Source organism: Mesocricetus auratus, unplaced genomic scaffold (genome assembly GCF_017639785.1).
Source record: "Mesocricetus auratus isolate SY011 unplaced genomic scaffold, BCM_Maur_2.0 Super-Scaffold_100055, whole genome shotgun sequence".
Taxonomy (NCBI): domain Eukaryota; kingdom Metazoa; phylum Chordata; class Mammalia; order Rodentia; family Cricetidae; genus Mesocricetus; species Mesocricetus auratus.
Window position 1 is genome coordinate 1,198,566 of NW_024429232.1, and position 17,613 is coordinate 1,216,178.

The 17,613-nt window shown below is 45.5% G+C and overlaps 1 protein-coding gene across 8 annotated transcripts in view; it reads right to left on the reverse strand.

Annotated features, from left to right (window-relative positions):
- Trappc9 (trafficking protein particle complex subunit 9) overlaps window positions 1-17,613 on the reverse strand; it is a 456,271-nt gene that overhangs the window by 381,527 nt on the left and 57,131 nt on the right. For all 8 annotated transcript variants that reach the window (XM_040736321.1, XM_040736319.1, XM_040736315.1 and 5 more), the window contains one exon: window positions 15,907-16,050. In XM_040736321.1, the coding sequence (XP_040592255.1) occupies window positions 15,907-16,050 (144 nt within the window). The remainder of the gene's footprint in view (window positions 1-15,906; window positions 16,051-17,613) is intronic.

The following is a 17,613-nucleotide window of genomic DNA, read 5'->3' on the forward strand; positions in this document are numbered from 1 at the left end:
AATAGTCCCTCCAGCACCTTCTGCTCCCCAAAGCTCACTCCTGAGGCTGCAGTACACACCTCTAATGCTGCCTGCTTCTCCGAAGTCTTAGCCTGGGCACATCGACTCCACAGGACCAGAGCAAAAGCCCCAGTGTCAGAGGATATCAGACAATCTTCCTTAAAAGGTAAGTACTGTCCCTCAAAACTCTCTCTTGAACAAAATAACAAAAGCAGGCTGGGGAGGGAGGGAAACTGAGAGTGGCCTGGCTTCCCAGAGATACACAGAGGAGAAGGGAAGGTCCAGATGTGGCCGCCCTCATCTTCATCCTCAAACACACCCCACTAGGCTCTGAACATGGGGTCCACATGTGAAGCCCCATGCCCAGTGTCCCGGTCTGAGGAACTGGTACCTGTGTAGATGAAGAGGTCCTGATCACGGGGACCCTAGTGAGAATGCTGGCCCCCTCTGTCATTCTGCAACCCCAAGGGAAGGTAGGAAAAGCTCAAAGGGTCACTCCATAGGGCAATGCTGTAGATGAGGAAAACCTTTCCTTACCCAAGAGGTTCAGACCTGTGTCCCAGCACTCAGACCTGTGTTCCAGCACTCAGACCTGTGTCCCCGCACTCAGACCTGTGTCCCCGCACTCAGACCTGTGTCCCAGCACTCAGACCTGTGTCCCAGCACTCAGACCTGTGTCCCAGCACTCAGACCTGTGTCCCAGCACTCAGACCTGTGTCCCAGCACTCAGACCTGTGTCCCAGCACTCAGACCTGTGTCCCAGCACTCAGACCTGTGTCCCCGCACTCAGACCTGTGTCCCAGCACTCAGACCTGTGTCCCAGCACTCAGACCTGTGTCCCAGCACTCAGACCTGTGTCCCCGCACTCAGACCTGTGTCCCCGCACTCAGACCTGTGTCCCCGCACTCAGACCTGTGTCCCCGCACTCAGACCTGTGTCCCAGCACTCAGACCTGTGTCCCAGCACTCAGACCTGTGTCCCAGCACTCAGACCTGTGTCCCAGCACTCAGACCTGTGTCCCAGCACTCAGACCTGTGTCCCCGCACTCAGACCTGTGTCCCAGCACTCAGACCTGTGTTCCAGCACTCAGACCTGTGTCCCAGCACTCAGACCTGTGTCCCAGCACTCTGACCTGTGTCCCAGCACTCAGACCTGTGTCCCAGCACTCAGACCTGTGTCCCAGCACTCTGACCTGTGTCCCCGCACTCAGACCTGTGTTCCAGCACTCAGACCTGTGTCCCAGCACTCAGACCTGTGTCCCAGCACTCAGACCTGTGTCCCAGCACTCAGACCTGTGTCCCAGCACTCAGACCTGTGTCCCAGCACTCAGACCTGTGTCCCAGCACTCAGACCTGTGTCCCAGCACTCAGACCTGTGTCCCAGCACTCAGACCTGTGTCCCAGCACTCAGACCTGTGTCCCAGCACTCAGACCTGTGTCCCAGCACTCTGACCTGTGTCCCCGCACTCAGACCTGTGTCCCAGCACTCAGACCTGTGTCCCAGCACTCTGACCTGTGTCCCAGCACTCAGACCTGTGTCCCAGCACTCAGACTTGCCATCCCTGACCAACTCGACTCCTGTAATTTACCAAGAAATATTTGTGGCACTGGCCATCAAGGATATGTCTATTCTTCCCATCTACCTTTCTAGAAGAAAAAGAAGGATATTCTTAGAAAGAAAGGTGACAGGGAGGGCACAGTGCCCAATACCAGACATGCACTAGAGCACCAGTGCCAGCCAGTGCAGGGCCAGGTCTGCCACTCCCACACAGGGAGGAAGGAAGAAGCATTTGGCTCAGCCAGCAAACAAAAACATGGCCCGGGGTAAGTCAAGAGCAGTAAGCTCCATACTATGTTAACTCACATATGTGCATTGGAAGCCTGACTCCCATGCTAATGTTAATTCCTGTGTATGGACTATAAACTAATCCCCTTCCAGGAAAATCATCTCTCAGGGCTCCAGTAATAGTCTTAAACTTAAGTCACGCTAAAGACTTAACATCCTAACATGGTCAGCTCAGATTTTCATGAAACTTCAGCTTTAGGCTAGAACACAAGAAACTCTCAGGAGATAGCCTAACCCTTCTAAGCTCTTCAGAGATGTCCAGGTCTACTGTGTCCAGACAGATGATGCACAGGTCCCTACTACACAGGAGTTTTTCTTACTTAAGCACATGTACTAGGTTAGAGCTGAGGGCTGGCTCTGTCCTGGAGAATTGGCAGCCCACACCTCACCAGGCAGGACACTGTTCTCCAACCAAACCCATCAAAGTTTCAAAGAACCAAATGATGTCTTAAAGGGGCTCACAGGAAGGACATTAAACTATAAACACAACAACAACAACAAAACAACAACCTTAGAACAACCAAGAACATACAAATTAAGCAGTAAGGCACTCGGTGCATAATGGATTAGAGTGCGGCGGCCAGAATGGAATCAGAACTATTCTATCAGAAGCTGGTTTGGCAACACACCTACACAGCAGACAAATGTTCAGAACCGGTGACCTAATAAGCTCTCAGGGGATAAGCCCTCCTCCTGCTACAAAGCCCAAGACAGAAATACGTCCACCATGGTGTTATCTACAACAGCAAAACAAGATCCCTACTCTTCACACACACACACACACACACAAAACAAAAGTACGGGGATGGGGAGGTGGCTCGGCAAAGTGTGCATCCTACAAGCATGATTCTGGACACAGACGAAACTCTGACATGGTGGTATGTGTGCATCTGCAATCCCAGCACTGGGCCAGCCTGCCTGACATAACCGGACAGCCCCAATCCCAGCAAGAGACCCTGTCTCAAAAAAACAAGACTATTTATTGACCTTTTCCCCAGCACCCTGTAAAGCATCTTCTAGCACTGCATTTAAATAGTTCATATACATGTATTAAAAGAGCCTTCAATAACAGGACCTACTACTAAATAGCTGGGTACTCATCTGCAAACGTGACACCCTTTTTAGAGAGTCACATGAGGAATAAGTACAGCAAATGCAGGCAGGTTTATTAACGGGACAAGAGAAAGGAGGGGAGGATGAGAGAAGAGGACTGCTGAGCAGGACTCTCCACATGGTCACTCTGAGACTTCTTTGGCTCCTGGAAGAAAGAAGTTAAACCAGACGCTAGTAAACATACCCCCACACCCAGGCACAGGACACGAGTGACAGCAATCAGTGTGTGTGTGTGTGTGTGTGTGTGTGTGTGTGTGTGTGTGTGTATGTATATATATGTGTGTGTGTGTATGTATGTATATATGTGTGTGCGTGTAGGTGTGTGTATATATGTGTATGTATGTATGTGTACTATGTGTGTGTAGTGCGTGTGTGTGTATACATGTAGAGCAGTTCCTGTCGAGTACAGACACAGCTGTGAGGTCATCAGTCCTGTCTGTGTTCTGTGTTGTCTTGTAATGCAGAGACAAAGCCCCTGTCTCAGGAGAGGAGAAGGTCAAGCTCATCATCGTGACGTAGATGAGTGGAGAGATCAGTCCACTTAACGGTCCCTTGTCCAAGCTCAGACAACTGACAAGCACTCAATGCTTCCAACATCCTGTATGAAGCACAGGGCACCTGCAGAGGATGACAAGGTTTCTGCCCTTGAGAAACACAACATCCAACAAACAGCCCAGAGCAGAGCTGCTTCTGACAAAGGGGCGCGGGTGGCAAACACTCAACAGAACGACACCTGTTGCCATGCTTGAAGAAGAAAGCAAAAGCAGGGACCCCATCTATCTGACACTTATGAAGACCCTTGGGGAAAGACGAGGCATGGGCAAGTCCTGAAGTACAGAGGAGGAGCCTGATCTGCTGTGAAAGGAAGTTATATACTGCCAAGGAGAACAGCTTAAGACCCAGCAAGAGGCAAATGAAGGGTTAGCTATTCAAGGGGAGGAAGTCACATGACCACCACCTAGGGGCACATGACTATGCAAGAACAGGGTCTTGACCACGGCTGAGGGTAGGAGCAGCACCTCAGATTCTAGCCTTGGGGCAGTCCTATCTCTTTAGAGTTGTTGGGTCCAGGGTTTGCTCTCAAGTCCCAGAGAGTTGGGGGTGGTCAGTGGCAGCCCAGGAGCAGGAGAGGGAAAAAAAAAAAAAAACACAGAGCCAGGAAGAGACCCATGCTGTGCCATCCCACTTAGAAGCTTGGGACATTCTGGGATCTGTCGCTCAATGTCACAAAAGCTTCTGGCAGTGAGCTACTCACTGGGCAGCTTCCAGGGTGCCTGAGCACTGACAGCTTCAAGAGATGAAGACAAATGCAACTGAGACTCAACACCAAGTCAATGGAGAAGGCACGTGCTAACCGGCTCCCTACTGTCTGAGGACCCTACTGCAACAAGTCACTTGGTCACCAGAAGTCTAAACAGAAAACTGTATCAATCCACCCTGAGAGAAATGCAGAGCCATCATGAGTGGGAGGACTTCCAAAACACTAAGAGCAAAGGGCTAAGTGGACTGGAAAGAGAAGCGTATCTAACAGACAATGTGGACATCTCCATGGATGAACAAGCTGCAGGGCTTTGAAGGCAGTTTAGAGATTTCCTGGGAACCCTTGGGCCTCTCTGGCCAGGAAGCAGGCAGCCTAACTGGAGAGCTTTACCTCTGCCTCCTCTTCCCCAAATTCAACCCCCATCTCATCCCCAGCTCTGCAGCAGGAGTCTGCTGCAGACTCCCCTCCTCTGGGACCCCTTTGCCAGCAGATCTTCCCCAACCTTCCTCCTGTTACCCCAGGCCCCAGCTCCAGCAAGCATTCCCTGAGAACCCACAAGCCAAGCCAGCAAGAGAAGCAAGCAGGTCAGCAAAGCAGGTAGGCTGGCTGGCTTTACATCTTTACTCTCTTCATGTCCTCCACATCCAATCCACAGGCTGTCTGGAGCAAACGACCTGCTGCAGCCTCTCTTCACCCCACCCTATTCCCAGGGGACAAAGCAGACCCTGGTGAATGACTGCTTCCTCCCTCCTGTGGACAACCCCTCCACCCAGTCCCTCTTCCTATCCCATCCCCATTCCTAAGAGTCAGCTTCCAGTACACAAGACACATTTTCCTGGGAACCTCCACTGGCCACATCTTTCTCTGAAGAATTTCCTACCAGGCAACACACAGCCACCATTCTCCTAAACAAGAGAGAGCAACAGAAACCAAAGAACAAAACATCCATGCAACAACGGCAAGGCCAGAGAAGAACAGCTAGAATTACAATCTTCCCAGTGCCCGATGCTGAGACAACAGCATAAAATGTAATCAGCAATAGCCAGGACAGTATGTCTCCACAAAAGCCCAGAAAACCTGAATATTGTGACATAGCTAAAGCAAACAACAGACCTTAAGATAGCCTTTATGAATATGATAGAGGGACTTAAAGCTAGCGGGCCTTAAAGAGGCAATGAAACAAAAACGGTAAAATAAAATGAATAAAATAGGTCAAGACCTAAAAGTGGAAATGGAATAAATAACAAATTAAAATTTAAAAAAAGGAGAGAAATCTGAAAAAGAAAAATTTAGGAACTTCAACAGAAACCTCAGAGGCAAATCTGACCAACAGAATACAAGAAATGGAAGATAGAATCTCAGACACTGAAGACACAACAGAAGAAATGGATATCCCTGTCAAAGAAAATGTTAAATAAAAAAAAAATCCTGACATAAAACATCAAGGAAATCTGGGACACTATGAAAAGACCGAATCTAAGAATAATAGAAATAAAGAAAGGATAAGAAACCCAGGTCAAAGACACAGAAAAATCATAAAAGAAAATTTCCTAAAGAAAGACATGCTTATTAAGGTACAAGAAATATACAGAACACCAAATAGACTGGACAGGAAAAGAAAGTCCCCTCAGCACATAATAATCAAAACACTAAAGTCCAGAACAAGAAAGGATATTAAAAACTACAAAGGAAAAAGACCAGACAGACTATTAGAAATTACACCTGACTTCTCAATGGAGACTCTAAAAGCCACAAGGGCCTGAAAGGCTGTCCTATAGACTCCAGGAGACCAGAGATGCCAACCTAGACCGCTATACCCATCCAAGCTTTTAATCATAATATATGGAGAAAATATGACATTCTATGATAAAACCAAATGTAAGCAATATCTGTCAACAAATCTAGGCCTACAAAAGGTACCTGAAGGAAAATTTCAACCTAAAGAGATTAACCACACCAAAGAAAACACAAGAAATAATTAATCCCAAACCAGCAAACCAAATGACGGAAAATACACACACACACACACACACACAACACAACACACACACACAATCACTACCATTACCACTACCACAACAAAATAACAGGAATCAACAAACACTATTCATTGATCTCTCTCAACATTAATAATCTTAATTCCCTGATAAAAAGACACAAACTAACCAAATGGACAGGAATACAGGATCTATCCTTCTGTGGTATTTAAGAAACATACCTTAACATCAAGAATAGACATCACCCACAAGGTAAAAGGATGGAAAAGATATTCCAAGCAAATAGACTGTCATAGTTAGGGTTTTATTGCTATCAATAGACACCATGACTACAACTCTTATAAAGGAAAACATTTCATTGGGGATGCCAGACAATTCAGAGCTTTAATCCATTACTATCATGGCAGGAAGCAGAGTGGCACATAGCAGACTTGGTGCTAGAGAGATAGCTGAGAGTTCTACAACCAAACTCGAAGGCAGCAGGAAGAGACAGTGACACTAGGCCTGGCTTGTGCTTGTGAAACTTCAAAGCCCATCCCCAGTGACATACTTTTTCCACAAGGCCACACCTCCTCCAACAAGGCCACACCTCTTAATATTGACACTCCCTATGGGCCTATGAGGGCCATTTCCATTAGAAACACCACATAGTCCTATAAGCCAGGCGGTGGTGGCACACGCCTTTAATCCCAGCACTTGGGAGGCAGAGGCAGGCGGATCTCTGTGAGTTCGAGGCCGGGCTGGACCGACAGCCTCCAAAACAATACAGAGAAACCCTGTCTCATAAAAACCAAAAAAAAAAGAAAAGAAAAGAAAAGAAAGAAACACCACATAGTCCTAAGAAGCAAGCTGGTGTAGCCATGGACTTCAAACCAAAACTAATCAGAAGGGATAGGAAAGTCACACCCTGATTGTGGGTGACTTCAGTACCCCCACTCCTGCCAGTAAACAGGTCATCAAGGCAAAAGCTAAACAAAGAAGTGCTGTAGCTAACCGATGTTATAAACCAAATAGACCAAACACATTTTCAGAACATTCCACACAAACATCATGGAACTGTCTCTAAAACTGACCACAAATGCAGATACAACAGATGCGGGAAAACTGAAGACACCCTCATCCTGTCTGACCACTATAATGAAAGGTGGAAAATACAAACAACAGAAAACATACAAACTCACGGAAACTGAACAACTCAATACTGAATGGAAAATGGGTCAGGATAAAAATTAAGAAGTAAAATTAAGCCAGCAGTGGTGGTGTACACCTTTAATCCCAACACTTGGGAGGCAGAGGCAGGTGAACCTCTGTGAGTTCAAGGCCAGCCTGGTCTACAGAAGAGTCAGTTCTAGGACAGCCAAGGCTACACAGAGAAACCCTGCCCCAAACCCCCCCCAAAAAAGGAAAATTAAAGGCTTTGTAGAATTGAGTGAAAAATGAAAATACAACATACCCAAACTTATAGGACACAGTGAAGGCAGTTCACAGAGGCAAGGTCATAGCACTAAGTGACCACATAAAAAATACTGGAGAGATCTCATACTAGTAACTTAACAGCATACCTAAAAGATCTAGAACAAAAAGAAGAAATCACACCTAAAAGGACTAGACAGCAGGAAATAATAAAACTCAGGGCTGAAATCAATAAAATAGAAAAAAATTTAAAAAGAATCAATGAAACAAAGAGTTGGTTCTTTGAGAAAAATCATTAAGATTGACAAACCTTTATCCACATTAACTAAAAGTCAGGGGAGAAATATCCAAATTAACAAAACTAAAGAAAGGACAACTATAACAACAGATACCAAGGAAATTCAGAGAATCATAAGGACATACTAAAAACCTGTACTCCTCCAAACTGGAAAATCTAAAAGAAATGGATACTTTTCTTGATACACATGACTTACCAAAGTTAAATCAAGGTCAAATAAGATTTTAAGCAGAACTATTACCCTTAGTTGAAATAGAAGCACTCATTAAACCTCCCCCACCCAAAAAAAAAGGACTACATGGCTTTAGCAAAGAATTCTACAAGACTTTCTGCTGGGCGATGGTGGTGCATGCCTTTAATCCCAGCACTCAGGAGTCAGCAGTAGGTGGATCTCTATGAGTTCAAGGCCAGCCTGGTCTACAGAGTCAGTTCCAAGACAGCCAAGGCTACACAGAGAAACCTATCTCCAAAAACCAAAAGAAGAGAAAGAGGAGGAAGAGGAGAAGGAGGAGAAGGAGGAGGAGGAGGAGGAGGAGGAGGAGGAGGAGGAGGAGGAGGAGGAGGAGGAGGAGAAGGAAGAGGAGGAGAATTCCATAAAACTTTCAAGGAAGACCTAATGTCAATATTCCTCAAATTATTCAACAAATTTGTTTTATGAGGTCACAGCCTGATATCCAAACCAAATAAAGACCCAATAAAGAAAGATAATTAGCCGGGTGTTGGTAGTACACGCCTTTAATCCCAGCACTCGGGAGGCAGAGGCAGGCGGATCTCTGTGAGTTTGAGACCAGCAGGTTCCAGGACAGGCTCCAAAACAACACAGAGAAACCCTGTCTCGAAAAACCAAAAAGAAAGAAAGAAAGAAAGAAAGAAAGAAAGAAAGAAAGAAAGAAAGAAAGAAAGAAAGATAATTATAGACCAATTTCCCTCATGAACATAGATTCAAAAAATACTCAATAAAAATCAGATCTAAGAACACATCATAAAGATAATCCACCATGATCAAGTAGCTTCATCCCAGAGATGCAGGGATTATTTAACATATTTAAGTAGATAAATGTAATCTACCATATAAACAAACTGAAAGACAAAAACCACAAGATCATCTCATTAGATAGAGAAAAGGCCTTTGACAAAACCCAATAACCCTTCATGATAAAAGTCCTGGAAAGATTAGGGATACAAGGGACATAACATAATAAAGAAAGTTTATAGTATGCCCATAGCCAACATCAACTTAAATGGAAAGAAAACCAAAGCAATTCCACTAAAATCAGGAATAAGACAAGGCTGTCCACTCTCTTCATACCTATTCAATATAGTATTTGAAATCTTAGCTAGAGCAATAAGACAACTCAAGAAGACCAAGAGTACACAAATTGGAAAGGAAGAAGTCAAAGTGTCTTCATTTGCAGATGATATGATAGTATACTTAAGTGACCTAAAAATCCCACCAGGGAACTCATACAGCTGGGAAACACCTTGAGAAAGGTAGCTGGATAGAAAATTAACTCATGAAACATCAGTAGCCTTCCTGTACACAAATGACAAACAGACTGAGAAAGAAATCAGGGAAACAACACCTTTCACAATAGCCTCAAATAATATAAAATATTTTGGGCTAACTCTATCCAAACAAGTGAAAGACTTATATAATAAAAAAAATTTAACATACTGAAGAAAGAAATTTAAGAAGATGAAAAGATCTACCATGGTCATGGATTGATAAGATTAACATAGTAAAAATGGTCATCCTACCAAAAGCAATCTACAGATTCAATCCAATCCCCATCAAAATTCCAACACAATTCTACACAGATCTTGAAGGAACAATTTTCAACTTCATATGGAAACCAAAAGAAAAAAGAAAAAATTCCAAGATAGCTACAAACAATTCTGAATAATAAACAACTGCTGGAGGTACCACCATCCCTGATTCCAAGTTATACTACAGAGCTAGAGTAATTAAAACAAACCCCATGGTACTGGCACAAAAACAGACATGTCAACCAACAGAACTGAACTGAAGACCAAGACATAAATCCACACACTTATGCACACCTGATTTTTGATAAAGCGGCCAGAAACACACATTGAAAAAAAAGACAGCATGTTCAACAAATGGTGCTCGTCAAACTGGAAGACCGCATGGAGAAGAATCCACATAGATCCATACTTACCACCCTGCATAAGATGCAACTCCAAAAGGATCAAAGACCTCAACATAAAGCTAGATACACTGAACCTGACAGACAAGACAGCAGAGAATAGCTTCAAATTCACTGGCATAGGAAAAAAGCTTTTCTGAACAGAACACCATTAGCACAAGCACTTGGATCAGCAGTAAGTGGCACCTCGTGAAACTGAAAAGCTTCTATATGGCAAAGGACACCTAGGAAGATATTTTTACCGACTACACATTCAATAAAGGGCTAACATCCAAAATATATAAAGAACTCAAAAAACTAGATACTAAGAAAACAAATACCCAATTAAAAAATGGGGTACAGATCTAAACAGAGAAATCTCAAAAGTGGAAATGCAAATAGCTGAACAACACAAAGAAATCTTCAAAGAAATGCAAATCATAACTATTTGGAGATTTCATCTTATGCCCATTAGAATGGTTGAGATTGACAAGACAAGTGGCAGATCACACTGGCAAGGATGTGGAGTAAGGGGAACTCTCGTTCACTGCTGGTGGAAGTGCAAACTTGTACAGCCACTATGGCAGTAAATGTGGAGGTTCCTCAGGAAGCTGGGAACTGACCCATCTATACTACTCTTGGGCACACACCCACAGGACTCTTCCTCCTAGCATAGAGTCACTTGCTCAACTGTGCCCATTGCTGCTCTATTCATAACAGCCAGAAATTGGAAGCTGAGATGTCCCTCAACAGAAGAATAGATAGAGAAAATGTGGTACATTTACACAATGGAATTTAAATAAACATTTAAAAATGACATTATGAAATTTCCTGGTAAGTGAATAGAACTAGAAAAAATGATTCTGAGTGTGGTATCCCAGACCCAGAAAGACAACTATAGTATGTGTCCACTTATATGTAGATACTAGCTGTTAAGTCAATGATAACCAAGCTATAATCCATAGAACCCTAGAGGTTAGGTATAGGTATAGATAGATCTGATTAGGAAAGGGAAATAGAAGCCGGGCGTTGGTGGCGCACGCCTTTAATCCCAGCACTCGGGAGGCAGAGGCAGGCAGATTTCTATAAGTTCGAGACCAGCCTGGACTACCAAGCGAGTTCCAGGACAGCCTCCAAAGCCACAGAGAAACCCTGTCTCGAAAAAACAAAAAAAAAAAACAAAAAAACAAAAAAAAAAAGGAAAGGGAAATAGAACATATAGTTATAGATAGATAGGGCAGACTGAAATGGGAGCATCAAGTGGGAATGGGAAAGGGAGAACGGGATGAGGGAGGGAATATAGGAAGAGACAACTAAAATTAAGGGCCATTTGAAGGGTAGTATGGAAAACAATACAGTAAAAGTTTCTTAAATTATATACATATATGAAGGTGATCTAAATGAAATTGCCAAATAAAAGGATAGACAGAGTCCCAACTGACCATCTCTTATCACCAAATGAAGCTACCAATTAAATGGAACTGGGTTACATTTAATTGAGTGGTTGGCCAAAGGGGTTCCACAAGAATCCCTAAACAACCCAGGCTGTTGCCAAGATTATAGGTTGTTCTCCACAAACTGACAACAAGGCTCCATTGCTGAAGACAACATCTAGACAACTCATTGAATATGAAGAATTCAAGCTGATGCCTACAGAGAGCCTTCAACCCTACATTCTACCATCTTTGGTAGAATGAATTATAAGCACCAGCTCAGCTACAAACCCTTTCATCTACAATAGTATTCTGTTTGCAAGAAATGCTAGTGCGATAGTGGCACAAGGCCTGTGGGAATGGGAGCAACCAACCAATATCTGATTTGACTTAAGGCCCACTCCACAAAATGGAGCCCATACCAATACTGCTTGGGTAACCAAGAACCTGTGATTAAATAGCCCAGAGACCGAGGGTAAAACTAAACAGTTCTGTTCTAAAAAGAAAAAAAAGTAGCAATAAAATGACTCCTGATGACCTTCTGCTGTTCTCATAGATCAGTGCCTTACTCAGTCATCATCAGAGAAGACTCCTCCTGCAGCAGATGGGAACACACACAGAGACCCACAGCCAGACATCATGTAGTGAGTGAGAAGCCTTGGAATACTCAGGCCTGAACAGGATTGTCTCCAACAAATACCTCCCCCTCAGGGTTCAGGGAACCCTGGAGAAGAGGAGACAGAAAGAGTGTAAGATCCAGAGGGACTGGAGGGCACTAAGAAAACAATGTCCCCTGAATAAACATGGAAAGGCTCATAAGAACTCACAGAGACTGAGGCAGCATTCACACGGGTCTGCACCAGATGGTGTCCTAGAGCTCAGAGGAGAAGTGGACAGATGCCCTCATCCCTAACCCAGAAGCCATCTCCAATTGATGACTACTTACAAATAAAAACTTAGTTTCCTCTAAGATTGTCTCACTTGGGAAACTACGAGTAAGGGTAGGCTGCACACCCAGCAGTAGATAGCCAACAGAAAACTAACTCAATGGCATTTCTGAGGGTCCTTTCTCATAATGTTGTGTCAGGGATTTGCCTTTTTTTTTAAATCTTATTACTTTCTTTATTTTCTTTATATTTTTCCTTCTCCCTTTTTACTCCACAGGTCCTTTGCATATACATTATGGCTTCCAGTTTAATGTTTTTATGGGATTCTTCAGTGTGCCAACAAGTGGGTCTCTGTTTCTTGTATCTTCTCTTGGGTTCTTTTCCTTCCGTTTGTTTCTTTTGTCCTATTCTGATATGTTCCATTTTTGTTTGTTTTGTCTTACTGTATTTTATTTTATTGCACCTTATTTTATGTTGTTATTATTCCTTAGAAGCCTGTTTGTTTTCTACCAAAAGACAGAAAGGAGGTGGGTCTGAATGGAGAGGAGGTGGGAAAGGGAGAGGGAGACGAAACTGTCAGGAATATAGTATGTAAGGAAAAAACACGTATTTCCAATAGAAGGAAGGGAGAAGTGGTTTAGAAGCTAGTTTTGTTGGTGGGGAGAATGGCCTTGGGCTCTAGGAAGAAAGTTCAATCCTGTCAAAGTGAGTTGAAGGAACCAGGTATGGTGGTGCACACCTGCTGTGGGATCCCTATACTGTGTAAACATATGTCACTGTGACTGGCTTAATAAACAAGCTGACCAACCAATAGCTGAACAGGGTACAGTCAGACAGGAAATCCAAACTAAGAATGATAGGATGAGGAATGGCAGAGTCTGGAGTCGCCAGCCAGATACAAAGGAAGCAGAAGACAAAGGTACCATGTTAATAAAGGTACCACATGTGGCAGAGTGTAAATAAGGAATATGGGATAACTTAAAATGTAAGAGCTAGTTGGTAATAAGCCTGAGCTATTGGCCAAGCATTTACAATTAACATAGGCTCAGAGTGGTTATTTGAGACCAGGCAGTCAGGATAGTAAACTTCTGCTTACACACATTTTTAATCCCAGCACTCAGGAGGCAGAGGCAAACAGATCTTTGAGTTCGAGATCAGCCTGGACTACAGATAGAGTTCCAGGGCAGCCAGGACTACCCAGAAAAAACCTGACCCTAAAACAAAATAAACAAGTAAATAGTTGAAAGACACAGCCTGACTAAAGGGAAGGGTACATCACAGGGTCTATCCAGGACAAAAGAATTATCTTTGCCCTGCAAGCCCGGACTTAGCAAATTTCTGAAGCTCCAAGGCCATTCATATGAAAAGGGTGTGGCTGAAACTCAGGAAAATCACACACACACACACAATGCAGGGAACCTCCTTCCTTTAGAGCATAGGTAAGCACCAAGGTCTGCTCTTTGCCCTAGGGGCACCCATCCCTAGGCCCTGAGGGTACCATCCCTGAGCCCTGAGCCCTGAGGGTACCCATCCCTGAGCCCTAAGGGTGCCCATCCCTAGGCCCTGGGGGTACCCATCCCTGAGCCCTGAGGGTACCCATCATCAAGCCCTGAAGGTACCTATCACTGAATGTTTCAAGCTGCCTCCACTCTCCATGCTTTATGGGACTCAATGCACTTAGACTTCACTGTAGCCCTTGGGGAAGGACAGCCTGTGCTACCCTGGACCAGAAGAGTTGGCTTCACTTCTAGGAAACAGGACAGTCAGAAGAGCGGGGAGGGGGCAGGCACTGCACAGTGAAAGAGCAAAGCTCAGCCGACACTGAGACGGGCAGATGAGCCGTCTAAGACCTGCAATAGCGATAACGGCTGCGTAGATGTGAGGGGTGAACGTGAAGAGTGATGTGCAGCCCAGCCCAGCTGCCAGGGTAGAACACAACACCTCCCATGTGAGGACACTGCTGTCTCTGCGCAGACCTTGGCTGGGCAGAATTGCCTTATGCTGCTTCCCCTTCCTGTAGGCAGCAGGCATCCCGCGTGGATGTGGAGGCGTGAAGACCGAGTCCCTCATCATACCCCCTGATGGGCCACCCAGGGACAGACCCCCAAGCCACCAGTGAGAGCTGTATCCCCACAGGCGACCTGCACCCATTACTGTCCGGGAGGAACGAGAGAGGCACAGCCTGAGCAGACCCGCGGGCCATCCCAGCCTGAGCAGACCCGCGGGCCATCCCAGCCTGAGCGCTCATGTATGGCAGTCTCTGCGGGGTTGCACAAAGTCCACACTTCTGCCATCTTGCTACTTTGTCCTCTCTTTGTGTTTGCTGATGACTTGAGTCCTTTAATGAACTCCCTGAACACAAAACCCACAACAGAGACACCTTTCTGCACACCAACCCCAAAGCAGGGTCACTATCCTGCGTACCAGCCCCACAGCAGGGGACATCTTCCCAAAACCCCAGCTGGGCCCCAGGCCAACAGGGGCTGAGGATATATATGGAAAGGGGAAGCCACCAAGCCCCTCTCCTGACACCCTGACTCTCTGAGGTCTAGGGAACACCACAGTGAGCTACCTCACAAGCTGAAAAATGAACATACTTAGGCTGAAATATCCAAGTAACGACTGAACTCCAGAAATGAGGCAACACCCAGTAACAGTGACAAGAGATACTTGGGGAGAAAGCTTGACAAAGACAACTTGGGAAGGGAGGTGGGTGCTATGGCCCCCAGAACAGCATGAAAACCTCACCTGTGGTTCTGGAAGCCAGGAAGAAGGTCCCTAGGAGGCAGAAGTGACCTGAAGGTCACAAGAGGGCTATCAATCCCTACTTGTTCCATTTCCGTCCAGATGCCAATTACAGGGCTAGTCAAGCCGTGAAAATCCACAGTTGGGATCTAAGGATGTGCATAGCTCCCCACACAAACACCACGTGTTGGCACTCACATTTTATTTTACCCAATGTCCCCCAAGGACAAGGAGCCTACTGTACTTTGAATACAAAACATACCTATAGGCACTAAGTTGGGAGGTTGTAAAACCTTTGGAAGTTGGGAATCACTGGAGGAGTGGGCCTTGGGATACATAGCCTGACTCTACTTCCTGTCCTGTCTGCCCCGTGTGGAGGTGAGGCATGACAGCTACACTGCCACCCCATAGTCCCCACCACCGTTCCTCTCTCTTCCCAGCTATGATGGGCTGTATCCACTCATACCGTGAGCCACCCCCACCCCTGCCTTAAGTTGTTTCAGGTCAGGCATTTGGCCCCGAGACAAGGAAAGGAACAAACACAACACCTGGGCTGGAGGCTACGAAGGGGAGGACCTGCTGAACAGAGGGTAAAGAGGACACAGAAAACCAAAAGGAGGGATATGGGTAAGCAAGAGGGAAGACGGGAAGGATGGCTGTGGGTAGAAACGGGAATCCCGCAGCAGTAAGGAGCTGGAAATGAAGAGCAGCCACAACCCAACCCACACCCAAGGATCCCTGGAAAGAAAAGATACAAATTCACTCACCCTGATCAGACAGGAAGTCCAGCATGGTCTGCAAAAGGAAGGACAGGTGCCGCACAGACAGAGCGGGGTTTCCCATCCTGCGGGAGGCATAGACCAGCTCGTGCAGCAGACGCATTTGAACGGCAGCCCAGCCTCGGTGTGTGCCTGTGGTAAAAGTCACAAGGTAGGTACTCAAGATCATGTGTGAAATGTGGCAGCTCACCAACAACAACCTCAATGATCAAGCTCAAACAATCAAAACCATCGCCATCACCACCACCACTACCTCTACCCTCCCCAAACTCTACCACCACCACCCTTCCATCCATCGCCACCCTTCCACCCACCATTCTCTCCATGCCAAGGTATGATGTCACCAGACCCTTCCTGCCACCGAATCCTCCAGAGGGACCTGGAGGCAGAACAAAGCATCCAGCATCATCGGCCACCATTCCTGTCTCGCCCCTCCACCCTACGGTAGAAAGGAGAAGGAGGGACCCCACCTATACCCACTGGAAGAAGAGATGACAAGACAACAGTATAAGAATGCATCCAACAACAGAAAGACCACCAGAGTCTAGGGATTCGATACCAGCAAGACCTGAACATCCCAATGCAGAAGAAACAGAAGAGAATGACCTTAAAAGCAACTTCATGAAAATGATAGAGGTCCTCAAAAAGGATATGAGAAAATTCCTTAAAGAAATGGAAGAAAAAAAACCAAAAAATGCAAGAAGTCTTCTCTGTTTTTTAATGGTCCTTTTTTCTACTTCTGTAAAGAATGCTACTGGAATTTTGATGGAATCCGCACTGAATCTCTAGAGACTTCAATGTATAGGCTGCATTTGCCCTCTATATCCCAATGTGATCTCAGCACCTAAAAGAAGATCAGGCACTCTGCGCCTTAATAACTGCCATCAACCAGACTGGTGAGTCCCTGCTGAACCAAGACTCAGTTCCTAAAAACCCACATAGGGGGCTCAGGCTCAGACAAAAGTGATGCTCACTGGAAACCTCCAACAGCTCACCACGGTTGCAGTGAGCACACAATTACTGAGAACCTAATGCACAAACACATGAGAGAGCTAAGGGGACAGAGTGCCGTCCCTTACAGGGTACACATTCTGTAAGGATAAGCCTGTAGCAGGTACAGTGGATGGGGAGCGAGTGTGCCACAAGAGCTGGGGCAGGTAGGGGAGGAAGTGGCACAGGAAACAACAGTCCTACTTGTCACAAAGATGCAAGCAGCCCATTTAAAGTGCTTTAGCCACTTATCCTAGCTTCTCAATAAATGCTAGCTGATAAATGCTAATATTATGACTCAATGAATATAATGTGTTTAACACACAGCATCAGCCTCTGACACTGTGGGGGTGATTAATGATCCAGCCTGCTCCATTATTGCATTGAGAACAAACCCTTGATATTCCAGATCTCTACTGCTGTGGTTATACGGCAAAATTACCTACTTATATGTCAACCCCCACTCCCACTCTGGCATCATGAGTCCCTGCACATGAAGACTGTCTGGGGCTTATTAGAATACCCCAGAACAGAGGCCTCTGTATAATCAAACACCCAGTCAATGTCAACTGAAAAGTGGAACAAGAAAGGCATTCCTCTGTCTACTACCTAGAGAGCGTGGACCACTGCCTCACGCATCCTAACCTCAGCCACTTTGCCTAAGATGGTCCATGCAGCACATGCCCTGCTGACCTCATCTCCCAC